General features: G+C 46.1%; 1 protein-coding gene across 2 annotated transcripts in view; it reads right to left on the bottom strand.

Annotated features, from left to right (window-relative positions):
• TPD52 (tumor protein D52) overlaps window positions 1–13,362 on the bottom strand; it is a 347,528-nt gene that overhangs the window by 31,050 nt on the left and 303,116 nt on the right. For both annotated transcript variants that reach the window (XM_078687112.1, XM_078687111.1), the window contains exon 5: window positions 8,167–8,215. In XM_078687112.1, coding sequence (XP_078543238.1) covers window positions 8,167–8,215 — 49 coding nt within the window. The remainder of the gene's footprint in view (window positions 1–8,166; window positions 8,216–13,362) is intronic.

Genomic DNA, 13,362 nt, shown 5'->3' with positions numbered 1-13,362 from the left:
CGCTCAAGGGCAATTTCTTGAATCCCCAGGATATTGGAAATGTTTGCACGGATAACTTATATGTGAGAAAAATGTTATGAAGGCGTAAGCACAAAGTACCCCAATTATCAAGTGAAGGGCTCAGGACATGGGGCGGAAAGGCTCAGCAGTTAAAGGATTAATAATTGAATCAGTGTAAATGAGAGGTCTGTTTTCATTGGTGATCAATGCATTTGGAAAACTATGGATTTCTTCTAAAGGGTCTCTCCTCTATACTTTTTAAACTATTTCAATAACAACTATCAAAGGCTTTCAATATACTATTTTCCGCCTCACAGTTGCAGTTTCAATTCTACTTGGTTATATGTGCCTGGAGCAAAGATGGCAGTGCCTGACATCAGCGTGATCTGCTGTATTCATTAGGCTTCGTATCTGCATCAGCCAAGAACCGAAGTGGTTGCTGGGCTCATGTTAATGAGAGTCTTGTGGTTGGGCTGTTGAACCCACCCTGTAGCTGAAAAGGAATCACTTGCACGCCAATGACAATATCATGCCAAACAGGAAACCCCAGAGCAGTTTAACCCCTTCCAGGCTGATGACGAGCTCAGCTCGTCATGAGCGTAACCTGCCGTGCGCTCTTGACGAGCTGAGCTCGTCATGTAACGCGGTAATTTTAAAATTGCCGCGCACAGCGGGAAAAGCCGCCGCAACGATGCAGTTAAGATTGTGCATCATCACAGCAAGTACTTTCACTTACTGGGTGGGAAAGGAAAATGTTACGTGCCCGGTAAGCATCTGCTCGTGGCATGTAGTGCTGTCTATTCACATGCACTGCTTCCTGCTGCCATCTAGTGTTAGGCTCGAACGTATGCAAGTTTTTTTCTTAGAAGTTTTTTTGAGTCACAAGATATAATGCCTACATCTATTGCTGATCATGTACATGGGCACTGGCTCCATTGTTAAGATTTTTGCCGCACATAAAGTGTAGATGGAGCATACAAATATAGAAAGATGACCAGGCGAAGGAAAGATTATGGATGAAAGGTGAAAGAAAACAAAATTGTCTTCAACACCTGCAGGCGCCTGGGGAAAAGGCACATGAATCTACACCACTGCATGCCACGGACAGATGCTTCCAGGGTAACATTCAAGCTGTGGCATGTGTAAGTGTAGATACATATGCTGTGCATAGAAGATAAAGCAGCCCTCTCAGAAGTGATGGCTAGCCTAGGATGCTGCAGAAGATTGGAAAAGGGTGCGAAGAACAGCCTGACCAACATTAGCTTGTTGATGAGCTTAAACATCCACACAGTAATATTTTGTAAATGTATGGGGGTAGACACCACATGGCTGTCTTGAAGATATCGACTATAGTAATAGTGTCCAGAAAAGCTAAAGAAGCTCCTTTTTTGTAGGAGAGTGAGGTCTGGGAGGGGCAAACAAAGATCATTTGGCTTTAGTATAAACAGTGCTGCGTACATCTGACCAGCCAACATACTATACCCACTTTAAAGAGAGCATACCCTTTGCATGGTTTGCGAAAGAGACAAAAAGTTGCTGTGTCTTACAGAAGGGCTTTGTCATGTCACCATAATCCATAAGCGTGCTGACATCTAATGTGTGAAGAGCTTGTTCTGTTACTAATTCTGGGTGCGGGAAATACACTGGAAGTTCTATGGTTTGATTGAGGTGGAAGCTACAGACCACCTTAGGTAAGAATTTGGTGTTTGTCCTGAGAACTACCCTGTTATGGTGTACTTGGAAAAAAGGTTCTTCCAGGCTAAACGCCTGTAACTCACTAACACGCATGAGAGAAGTGATGGCTACCAGAAAAGCCACCTTCCAAGAAAAAAACTGTAGGGGACAAGAGTGCAGTGGTTTAAAAGGAGAACCCATTGTTCCAGTGGGAACAATGTTAAGGTTCCACACAGGAGCAGGTGGCACCCATGGTGGAATATTCCTTTTGAGCCCTTCCGTGAAGGCATTGACAACCGGCACCCCGAAAAGTGAAATGTGTTCTCTGTTTTGGGGATAAGCAGCCACAGCAGCCAAGTGGAATCTGATAGAAGTACAAGCAATGCTGTTGCTTTGAGAGGATCAATGTATTTAGGGAGACAATAATGCACAAACCATTTCCACGTGGCCGCATAACCGGCTCTTCTTGTTGGCTGCGTGCTTCTTTAAGAATGGTCATGTATTAAGAAGGTCGATAGAGGTCCTCAAATTCTAGGACTTCAGGGACCAAATCGCAAGATTGAGCTGTTTGGTGTTGGGATGCCTGGAAGTACCTTGTTTTGGGAAGAAGATCTGGCCGGTTGGGCAGCTTCTTGAAAGGCACTAGAGAGGCGGAGTAAGGTGGTGAACCAGGGCTGTCTGGCCCAGGTCAGGGCTACCAAGATTAGAGTGAAGAATGTTTGCCAAGGGTTCCGTACCACAAACGGAAGAAGAGGGAGATGCAGAGAACATGTAGGAAAATACCCCTGACCAGCTCTTCCATAGTGCTTTGCCTATGGATTGCGGATGTGGTAGCATGGAGATTAAGTTTGAGCATTTTGCATTTTTACCAGTGGCAAACCGGTCTATGTGTAGGTGTCGCCAATGGGGGGAGTGGGACTTGGGGGTCCAGTAACCACTCAGACTTGTTGATGTATCCTGCTGAGCAGCCCTGCAACGTTGTTGGTACCCTGGGTATGTTCTGTATGAGGAGATGGACTCCATGATGTATCGCCCAACGCCAAATGCTCTGAGCAAACAACTGCAGGGAGTGGGTGTTGCCCTGTTTATGTAAGTAAAACACAGCAATTGTGTTCTCTGTCCTGACTAGAATTACCTTGTACTAAATGAGAGGAAGCAACGCCTTGAGGGCTAGCTGGATTGCTGACAATTCAATTTGGCTGATGTGGAGATCCCATTGTTTGGCTGTACACACACACCTTACACAGTCAGTTCTTGCAAGTGAACGCTCCAACCTGTGAGTGAGGCATTCATTTGGTGAACAAGCTCTAGAAAGGGTCATCCTTGCAACAGGCATTCCACCACAGCAGAGAGCGAGGAGTGAAGTCCCAGATCAACAATAGATCCCCCAACTGAACCCCCGCCTGTGACCATTGTGCTGCTAGGCACTCTTGCAATGGACGCATGTGCAACCTGGCATACAGGACTATGGCAATACAAGAGGCCATCATACACAAGAGGCGCAAGACCTTCCTGACCGTTACCAGGCAATCTGGATGAAAATGAGGTAGCAGCGTTCGTAATGCTTGTAACCTTGCTGCACAGGGAATTGCTTTCGCTACTTTAGAGTCAAGTATGGCCAGAGGAAGGGTTGTACTTGCATCGGTTGAATGTGGGATTTGGTTGCATTGATGGTGAAGCCTAGGCTGTGCAGGAGATGTCTGGTAGCTTGTGTGTGTGCTAGGCATTGTTGCTGTGTGGCACTCTTGATCAGCCAATCGTCCAGGTAAGGAAAGGGACGCTGCTCCTTCTGATGTGGTCGGCTACCAGTGCAAAACGCTTTGTAAACACCCTAAGTGCTGTGGTTACTCCAAAGGGCAGCAATTTAATTAACAATGCTGACCACTCATCACAAAGCACAGGAACCTTCGATGCGCAGGGTGGATTGGTAGGTGAAAAGTAGGCGTTGTTCAGGTGGAGGCCGGTCATGAAGGTGCCTTACCTTACTGTAGTAGAGGATTATTCTTGTAATCATGCAGTATAAGGAGTTGTAGTGTAGCTCCTATTTTCCCAATAGGCTCTGCGCATTGGAATAGTACCTACAGTAGTAAAGGCCTAGGCCAGACGTTAACTAGGTCTACTACTGTCGAAACTAGACTTAATTTTTGGGTTTGCCAGCTAAGCTCAGAGTTCGCTAGAAACTTTCTCGAATGTTCAAGGAAGGATTAACTCCCCTGATTAGACAAGAAGGGATTTAGTTTCTGACAACCATAGAACATGACAACTTTGCTCTCCCCTAATCAAGAGTCAATCTCGAGAGTCGTGTGAGCACAAGGCAATTATTTTACTCAGTCAGTACGTGCATTCTTAGTCTCATCAGAATGTAGAGAAAAGGAAGAGACGGGCGTGTTCAATAAAAGATGTTATTTATTGATCAGTCTCTTTTCTCGTACAAGAGAAATGGATCGATATTATTGTAATACTTATAGTTAAGTAAAGTGCATACATTAGAAGCAATAGTATAAAATAATACTGTAAAAACATTGATATGGTTTCTGAGCCATATGATGTTTAAAATGATTAAAATATATTTACATACACATATACATTTGACTAAACGTACTCAACTGGTGTTTCTAAATACGCCTACCCCGTGTACCTGACCTAAGTCTAATGCGTGGGCGGGAATAGAAAGTTACAGTTTAGTTTAAGTTTGTTTTTGCCAAGTGAATAACTAAAGAATTCTCTAGGAGGGGTTATTCAGTTCTGTACCTGGAATTTAGGATGAATGAGGAATGGTATCTCTTTCTCTGCTCTCGATATTCCAGGCTGCCTGCGAGGGCTGCCCAGAAGCGCCGGTGCTGGGTCTCTCGGCTTGAGATAGCAGCGCGTCTCTCAGCGCGTCAGGAAGGCGGGGCTGCTGCCTGCGGGGTCTGCTTCTGCTCTCGGCTTCGGCAAGTATGGCTGCTCCGTCTTGTCACCACGCGTGTGTTTGCATAGGGCAAGGTCGGCAATATTTATACCTTAAAGGTGCCGGGATTGACGTAAGGATGGACATAGGTACGTCAATAAAGATGTCATACGACTTGCTCGTTAGCACATTCTTTACTAAAGTTCTCTGTGAAATCAAAACAATGGCCGCACGGATTATCCAGGTTGTCATAGGTTTGATTTGTTATGAGAACGTCGTATGCCTTATCAGGGGCTGGAGGAATGTCGCTTGTCTAATTAGATCTCAAGCGTTATGACCTAATCAGATAACACGTTCCTGTGCCGTAGTGTGACTGCGTCAGATAACGGTATCTGCATCATGGGGAATTTCTTGCCTCATGGGCTGACTGTTAGTTAACTAGCTAGTAAGTTTAACCAGAATAGGGTCAGGAATAGGGGGATCGAATCAGAACCTATAGAAATACACGACAGAGTGTACCCTCTCACTTGCCACTGTGCTGGGGCTGCAAGGGCTCTATGCACCTTTGCTGAGTAGGGCATGCATCTACTCTTTGAATAGACGCTAATGTTCAGGGGAGAGTGTCAGTGGGGGGACTGGAAGGGGGCACAGAGAGGGAAATGGTTGGTGGTGTTTGTGTGAGCTCTAGACAGTATCCCTCTGCTTTGATATCTATACCCCCTGGGCCATGGTACTCTCTACCCGGCGGGGCAGAAACCCCTGCAATTTTCCCCAGACAGGTGTTAGATGGTCAGGGGGAAGGGTAAGGGAGTCACTGCTCGACAGGTGCAGACGTTTTGGGGGCTGCACCTTTTCCTCTGACACAGCTGTTGCCCTTGTTACCTCCCCTCTAGTAACTCAGAGAGGGTGTTTGTTGCTGCTGTTGTCTGGTAAAGGATGTTTCAAGGGTGGTGGTTTGGCCCACTGCACTTGTGTGGCCAAATAAGCCACAAGCAGATTGTATTGGCAAGGCACTTGTCCACCTTAATTTTTTCCAACATCTAATCAACTTGCATTCAGATGTTCACCACAGAATGACAAGTTGAGGACACACTGTTGCAACTGCAGTTTGAAATCAGACACTCGTAGCAAGGTGTGCCTGCAAAGGAGGACACTAGTATGGATGCCTCTAACAGCTGTGTCTGCTGCGTCCAAAGCGCATCTGATGTTGTTGGAAGTGGTTTTCCCTTCCGCCATCAAATCCTGACCCCATTTCTTATATTGGTCTGGGAGGTGCTGGATCAAGTCCTCCATCTCATCCGAGTGGGCCCGGTTGCAACGAGAGAAAAGGCCTACTGAACTGGTGATCCACCAATGTGTGGCAGACTGGGCAGCAAAATGTTTGTCTGCGCATCAATCTTTTTGCTCTCAGTCTGGAGAGGGAACGTCTCCTGTGCCCTGGGAGTTAGCACACTTTAGTTATCTATGTTCAACCAATGAGTCGGTGGTATTTGTTCCTTGATGTAAGGTGAGTCAGAGGTGGATGCCTTGTGTTTCTTGTCAATCCTTAGAATGGCAATTTGTGCTTTCACTGATTCATTGAAGACGTCCTGAGCCAGAATAAGCATATCCTTAATTATAGTCAGACGTTGCATCAACCTATTTGTGGAGAGGGTCTGCATAAGAAAATTCTTCTCCTCAGGCTTCTTGTGCATCTCCACCCTGTGAAAGGTGACTGCACGGTGGATAACCTTATGGTATTAAGTGTTGTCATCTGGGGGTAACCTGATAGAGGTCTGGATCAGTGTCAGCTGGGGGATCCATGTTATGGTCATTACAGGGGTCATTATGAGGCTGTGTGTCATATGGCGGGTTATAAATGTTGTAGGGAGACCTTGGACTCCCTCCCCCAACTGCCCTTCCAGAAGGAAAAGAATCCTGATGTAATTGTGGCATAGGGTCCACAGGTAGTAGTTGAGAGGAGGGCCGAGTGGGGAGCGGTACAGGAGGCAGAAGAGGAGGAGAAGCAACTGGAGGAGGCAATGGAGGTGGTAGAGAGGTGCCCTTATGGAGCCAAACCTTTTTGAGCGTCTGCTTCAAAGGCGGGTTTAAGGCTTCTTCGAAAGTCAATTTCCTCTTTAGAGGAACACGGTCCTTAAGTTTGTCTGGAGGCTTGGCTAGGATCAGACCAGTGCCAGGCAGGATGTGGATATGCTGCTGCCGGACGTCGAGCTCCTCAGAAGCGCTGGAGGATCGGCTGGTCAAAATCCTTGGAAGTAACAGAGGAGGCAGTCTTTTCGGAGCCAAGGTTTTTTGATGCCCCTGCAGTGCCAAGCTGGGTTTCAGATTTGAGGCCTTCGGCTCTGAGGCGGGCCTCAAGTAAGTCTTCTAGACTTCGAGGCCAGAGCCAATCACGTGGTCGAGGTGGACAGGTGAGGCTTGGAAGAGGTCTTTGACCCCAAAGGGTGGGCAGGCGTCGGGTCTGATCCCTCTATTCAGATCGGAGGCCTCATGAGTGGCCTGTGAGTTCAAAGCTCTAACCTCCCCGGAGTGTGAGTGATGTTGAGGAGCAGTCTGTGGGAGGGTAGCACTCACTGTGATCATTTTTATCAGGTGTTGCACTAGTGGTTGCTTTCCTACTTGGTGTCGGAAATAGAACTCTCGACCAGCAACAGCTCTATCTCGGCACAGGAGGCTACGGCCAGCTGGTCACCCTAGATATCTTAGTCCCCAAAAAGGTCGAGGTGTCGCCTATTGATGGGCTTGGCGGTTTCAGTTAGTTTTTGTGGTTGCGGAAGGCAAGACGCACTTTGTCTGAGTCCTCCTGGTGGTCGAGGGACAAGCAGAACTTACACATTTGGTGGAGGTATGTCCTTGGATTTTTCAAGCGACACTTGGGGAAAAACCGAAATTAGTTATATCTATCACTGGGACATTCTTATGCATCAAGGAAGTGATAGAGGCCTGAAGCAGCCAGGCCTCAAACGGGTTGTGAAAATTTCCCAAACCGTGGAACAGAGTCTAAGGGGGTACGGGATGGGTGAAACCAGACACACAATTGTAATCTCTTTTGACGAGAAACGGATTCAAGCAGGCACTATTAGAACACCACGCGGCGTCGTACCGGAGATCAGAGGGACCAGACAGCGAAGAAAAAAAAACAATCTGACAAATCGAGCCGATGCCCATGTGCATTATCAGCAATAGGTGGAGTCACTATACCTCGTGACTCGAAAAGACTTCTTTAAAGAAAAACAACTTGCACATGTCTGAGCCCTACACTAGATGGCAAGAGAATGTACAGCATGTGTATCTACAGGTACACATGCCAGGAACAGATGATTTCTCTCAAGGTAAAATAAAGGTTATGAGAAAATCAAGGGAATCTCACCAAGATGAAAATAGGTCAACTGAGTCCGAGATGGCTGCATGAACAGCAACTATTCGTCAGTTTTACACTAAAGCTGACGTGATTTATTTTAAGTAGCTCGAAATATGGTTTATGGTACAAGTCGAGGCGAAGAAGTAGTCATAAATGCTGAACATATGAGGAGCAAAATGAATTAAAATGCTTCTGACATTATGCACTAGCAACTGAAAAGCTGCAATGGTCTGATACTTACCTTTAAAGTTTCAACTGTTTCTTCAAATGACTTGAAAGTAGGAGAATTTCTATATAAAAAAAGTGAAATGGTGATGAAAAAGTGGACATGATAGTATACATATAGTGAGTAAAATATGACACAACATTTAAGCAATTAAAATGCAACAGACATTTTAAATGTAAAAAAGAAATGTACAAGATCATTTTTTGAAAATGGTGAGAATGAGACATTGAAAGATTTTTGTAATGCACAAAGTTCCCCTACGTGATTGACGATGGGTGCTCAGGTAAAAAAGTATACAGCACATCGGATGGGAAGAACTTGTCAGGAAGAGGGGCTGAAGGTATTGCTTACGGGTTGGAACTTTGTATAGTATGGAGATGCAGTGGCCATTGTTATATCTGGATTTAACTTCCCTCGCAGACCACAGCTTCTTCGATAGGCAACAGTGGCACAGTGTTACTGCAGTCAGAATCTTGTTACACTGATCTGGGATTCCATTTGCAAAATTGCTTGGCTTCCTTTTTGATTTCTACTTAAAGGCGTGGGAATACAAAGAAATATTTCTGAAAGTTGTGCTGTTAGGTTTAAAAAAAACTTTTAACTATTTGAGATTTGATATGTAGTGTTCCGAGATGGTGGGTTTGTTGCATTTCATTTAAAGGTTATGAAATGGAGCAGGAGGAGTCAGGAGTATGTTGTTCATGATATGTATGAATGTCAAAGCCTTACATATTAGAGTTCACATTTATTGGCACAAATTACTAAAATAAGAAATAGCAGATTATTAATGTTTGGTGATTTTCTCGCAGTGCTGTAACAATCAACTTGAAACTCTAAACTTCCTTCCACAGAAATGCATTCAAGGGGGATTGAGATGAAGCTTGAGGTAGTTATTGAAGTCAAAGGGATAAAAGTTAGTAAACATATATTTATAGCCCGTTTTCTTTGTATGTTAGGTTTCAAGAAATACAAGTTTCACATCAAAGCACAAGAGTTGGTTATGCAGAGCTATTGCAACAGTATATCCATGCACTGTTTCAGTAAAGTGTTGAACCTACATGGCAGGTTACTAGAGACACCTAGATTTTCCTTTAGATACCCACTGCATCCTGCAGACATCATGGACGAAGAAAAAAGACAAGTCAGAGTGTTGGGATCGTGTGTCTGTTGTCACCCCATTCCAATATTTCTACTGCTGGTCCTCTTATCCCTGTGTATGGGGTCACTGGATGTGGTGAGATGGAAGAGTGAATCCAGCGGGCGTGATGTAAAGCACACGGTTAGTGCATCCAGACAGAATGTACTTTATAGCCAGTGGATTCGAACTTACCAGGGTTTAAAGGCCTCTGTCTAACTCCCATTTCCACTGGCATGGACTCATGTCTCATATCTCACGAGTCTCTCTTACTCCTTGAAACCTGACTTTATTCGTATTTACTAATCCATGCATGCTGGTTCATATAACTGCGCTCGCAGAATTAGTCCATCACATGAACTGTGACACTGTAAAACTTGGTAAAGTGAATACAGAATTAAACTAGATATTATTTCAACAGGTATTTTAGGTAGCAGTGCACTTTGAATGGTGCTCCATGGACATGCATATTTTCCACTGCGGTCCATCCCTGTAATGGTGCTTGAGGACTCAGAATGGACATGCCATGTTCACTGTAAGGAGCTTTCTTTTAGAAGTAATGTACATCGGTTTCCTGAAATGTAGTCAGAAATTAGATCAAGTATTAATGCACACATGATAGACAATGTTGCTTCTAAGGTTTCATATCACACATCCCAGTGCGGGCGAGGAAGCATCCTAGTACTTTCAATATACGTCCTATCCCATTAGAGCGAAGCTAGATAAACCCTACAAACAATCCCTATACATTTTTGGGATACTGCTAATGGGCAGTATATTTTTCCTGTCAGAAGTTCTTCACAAGTGTTCACATCAAGCATGTGTTAGATTTGGTGAACAAGTACAACAAAGAAGAAAGACCACTTAAACAAGGTGCAACCTGAATTTTACAATGCATAAACATATGGAAAAGGGCTTTAATGAAAAGGTACAAAATAGATGTAGTTTAACACTCATCACAGATGAAAAATGTGCCTATAAATTAAATTACTAATTAAATCTATCATATAAATCTGACAAACGGCATGTTAAACTATTCTTGAGTCGGAAGTACTACAAGAACCATTCACAGAGCCAAGCCCGAGGATTTACAGACTGGGATGGCGAAGCCATTACATGAGGTGGCTTGCTTACAGTACCCAGATCCATTATAAGTGGCAGCAGGGGAAGGAGTGGAGGCAGTCAGGCACTGGTAAGAGCACTCACTGAAGAATTCATTCAGCCTACTCTTCAGTTTGGAAGATTTAAGCATACAGAGAAATAAACATTGGTACTTAAAGCATTTGGCAGCTGTAGTGTTAACAACTGGTTTTCTTTTTCTTGAAACAAACTGCTCCCATAGAAACCAATCAGAGTCTAAGAACTCCTCTGGGGATGGGCCCGATGTTTTACTCAGCACTACAAAGCGGTTAATGAAAGTATAGAGTCTGCAATATTACTTGATGGTCCACTCCCTGTTGAGGCTCAGAGATCCAGGGTGCCACCTGTTGAGTACACTACGAATGAGGACAGACCAGATAGAGGAAGATCAGTGCTGCACTTCTTTACTGGTAATTTACATGTCACTGGGTCTGTGAAACTCTGTCCTCCATCAAAAAATACCTCAAATCGGTTACGAGACACTAGAGGTTCATGAAATACCCCAGAACCTGGGCGACCCTTTCTTATGGTAGTTGTGCTTTCTGTGAGCTGAATGTGAGCTTATTTCTGTGTATTAATAAACCGACTTGTAGAGTGGAGTTAGAAGGAATAGAGGTCTATCAACTTGCAATTTAACTGGTACCACAACACAGTTTTTTTTTAAATGAGGTTAGCCATTGTCCCATCAATTTCCTGGCAGTGAAGGGCCTGTGTCGGAGCATGATTAAACTTTCTTGAGAACTTCTTTGCCTCAAAGGCCCCATATACCAGACATCCCACTACCTCGTCTCTGTATCAGAAAACCTAAAACTGCAACAAGTTCATATAAGTCATACTTTAACCGAGTAATGGTATTTCCAACTTGTGGTTTTGTCCCCATCCAAGGAAAGCCACTGGGAAGGACCGGTATCATGGTAGTGTATTACAAACAATTGTATTCTACAGTAATGGCACAAAGTCCAAATTGTCTATGGAGCATTTTAATGGGCCAACAGAAAAATCATGGCATCTATTAAATATATCTTATTCGGTAAGGATTAGGGTTAACCATAATGAACACATTTATCTTCAGATTTTAATATTTCTACAAAGCTCACTCCTCCCAGCAATAGCTACCTTGAAGATGTATCACACCAGTGCCCCACAGGATCAGGTTGGAGATGTAGAACCTTGGGATAAAAAAGGGTTTGCGTAAATAAAATGTTCTGACCGGAGGGGTGTGGCTTGGCCACGAACATAGATGGCCGCACATTAACAGAGCTCTGCTCTGTTAGGGAATTAACCCTGCAATCCATCCTTTTATCCAGCATCTCAAGGAGTCCCCAAGCCAGAAAATTTGCATGGAGTGGTGGGGGGCCCTGCCATCCCAGCCCCAGGCTCATGCTGCGCTCCCCGGTAACAAGTGAAACAGCAGAAGGCCGAGTAGAGGCAACAACAGCAAACGGTGTGGAGCTGGGAGGCAGCAAAGCTGCTCCGAAAGGCCAGGCAATCAGGAGTGGGTCCTCACAGCAATCCGAAGGCCCTTGACTGCGGTGCGTGGTGAAGGAGTGGTGGATCTGGCCAGCTCTGCACGGATCAAGTTGACACGAATCTGATGGCAGAGAAGGTGCCAGAAGAAATACGAAGGCGGCCGAGGCCCTCAAGACTCGTGGCAACGGGGGCCATAGCAAGAGAAAAGGCCTGTTGACAACTGAGGACGGCGAGAGTGGTTGCCCATGCACAAATTAACTCCTTGCCACGACAGGCAGGGGAGGGCCGAGTCATGTCTCACAACACCACTGCCCTGTGAGTTGGTGGGCCTGGGACAGGTGGCGAGACGGAAGAGGGGATCGCATCTGGCCAGCGCAGCCCGTATTGGGTACTGCGCCTTGTGGTGCTGAAGGACCCTCAACAGAGACGCATGGGAAGGCCGGGCAGTGGCCTGGTGGTGTAGGGGCCTGAAGAGTTTATTGGCCTGGTGAGTGGGGACCCCGACGTCCAGGTGGAGTGAAGGTACTGATGTCAGGTGAAGTCCAAACCTGCATTGTGGTGCTCCATCTGGCACTAAGGAGCCCTGGGGAGCTCATACCTGACAGCAGAGAGGGCGGATCCAACAGGCAAGTGAGCGCGAGGCCGGAGTGCAGCCTGAACTGCAACAGAGAGGTGGGGGATAAGGCGGCGGACCCCCTAGGGAGGTGGGGGATAAGGCGGTGGACCCCCCAGGGAGATGAAGGAGTAGGCCCAGTCGCTAACTCTTGCCCCCTCGGGCGGTGGGGCACCCACGAAGCACCTGGTGGGGGTAGGGACAGAGATAAACACCCCCAACCTAACGAGGAGGGGAGGTCCTGGCGAACTGAACTGCAATAGTGAAGCCTAAAGGGCCAGGAGCACCCGAGACTAACAAAATGGTGGAGTGGTGTGGCTCACTGGTTAGAGGCGGCAGACCCGGAAGCAGAGAACGGCCCGGGACCAGGGTTCAATTCCCGACGCGGCAGGGTCGTGGACCAGGGTCAGCGGACTCGATAATTCTCGCCTCGTGCCTACTCTAACCAGGGATCACACTCGGCAACTCTGGGCATTAGCTTGCCTTATCTCTACAACGGCCCCCCACTTTCGCCGGGGATGCCTGGTTTCACCTTGGAGATACCCAGTAGGGACCATCTCACAGGGATAGCCAGGACGGGTTCCCCAGCGGTCTACAGCGCCACGACGCCTCAGGGCAGCAGTGCGCTTTACAAGACACATACATTTACATTTACAAATGGACAATTACGTGGTTCCAAAAGCCCCCTTATTAGCAGAAGGGTAGGCGGCCGTGGAGCCGTCCCTTTGAGCAATCATGGCAGCAATAAAGGACTTGAAGGGCACCCTAGAGCTCAAGATAGACACCGTGACCATTTAGGTAAACTTGATTAGGGCAGGTCTTCAAAAGCGTAGCGAAAAAGTCACAAAGGCCG

Source organism: Lissotriton helveticus, chromosome 4_1 (genome assembly GCF_964261635.1).
Source record: "Lissotriton helveticus chromosome 4_1, aLisHel1.1, whole genome shotgun sequence".
Lineage (NCBI taxonomy): Eukaryota > Metazoa > Chordata > Amphibia > Caudata > Salamandridae > Lissotriton > Lissotriton helveticus.
The sequence above is the reverse complement of the archived record's forward strand: the minus strand, read 5'-3'. Positions and strand labels throughout refer to the sequence as shown.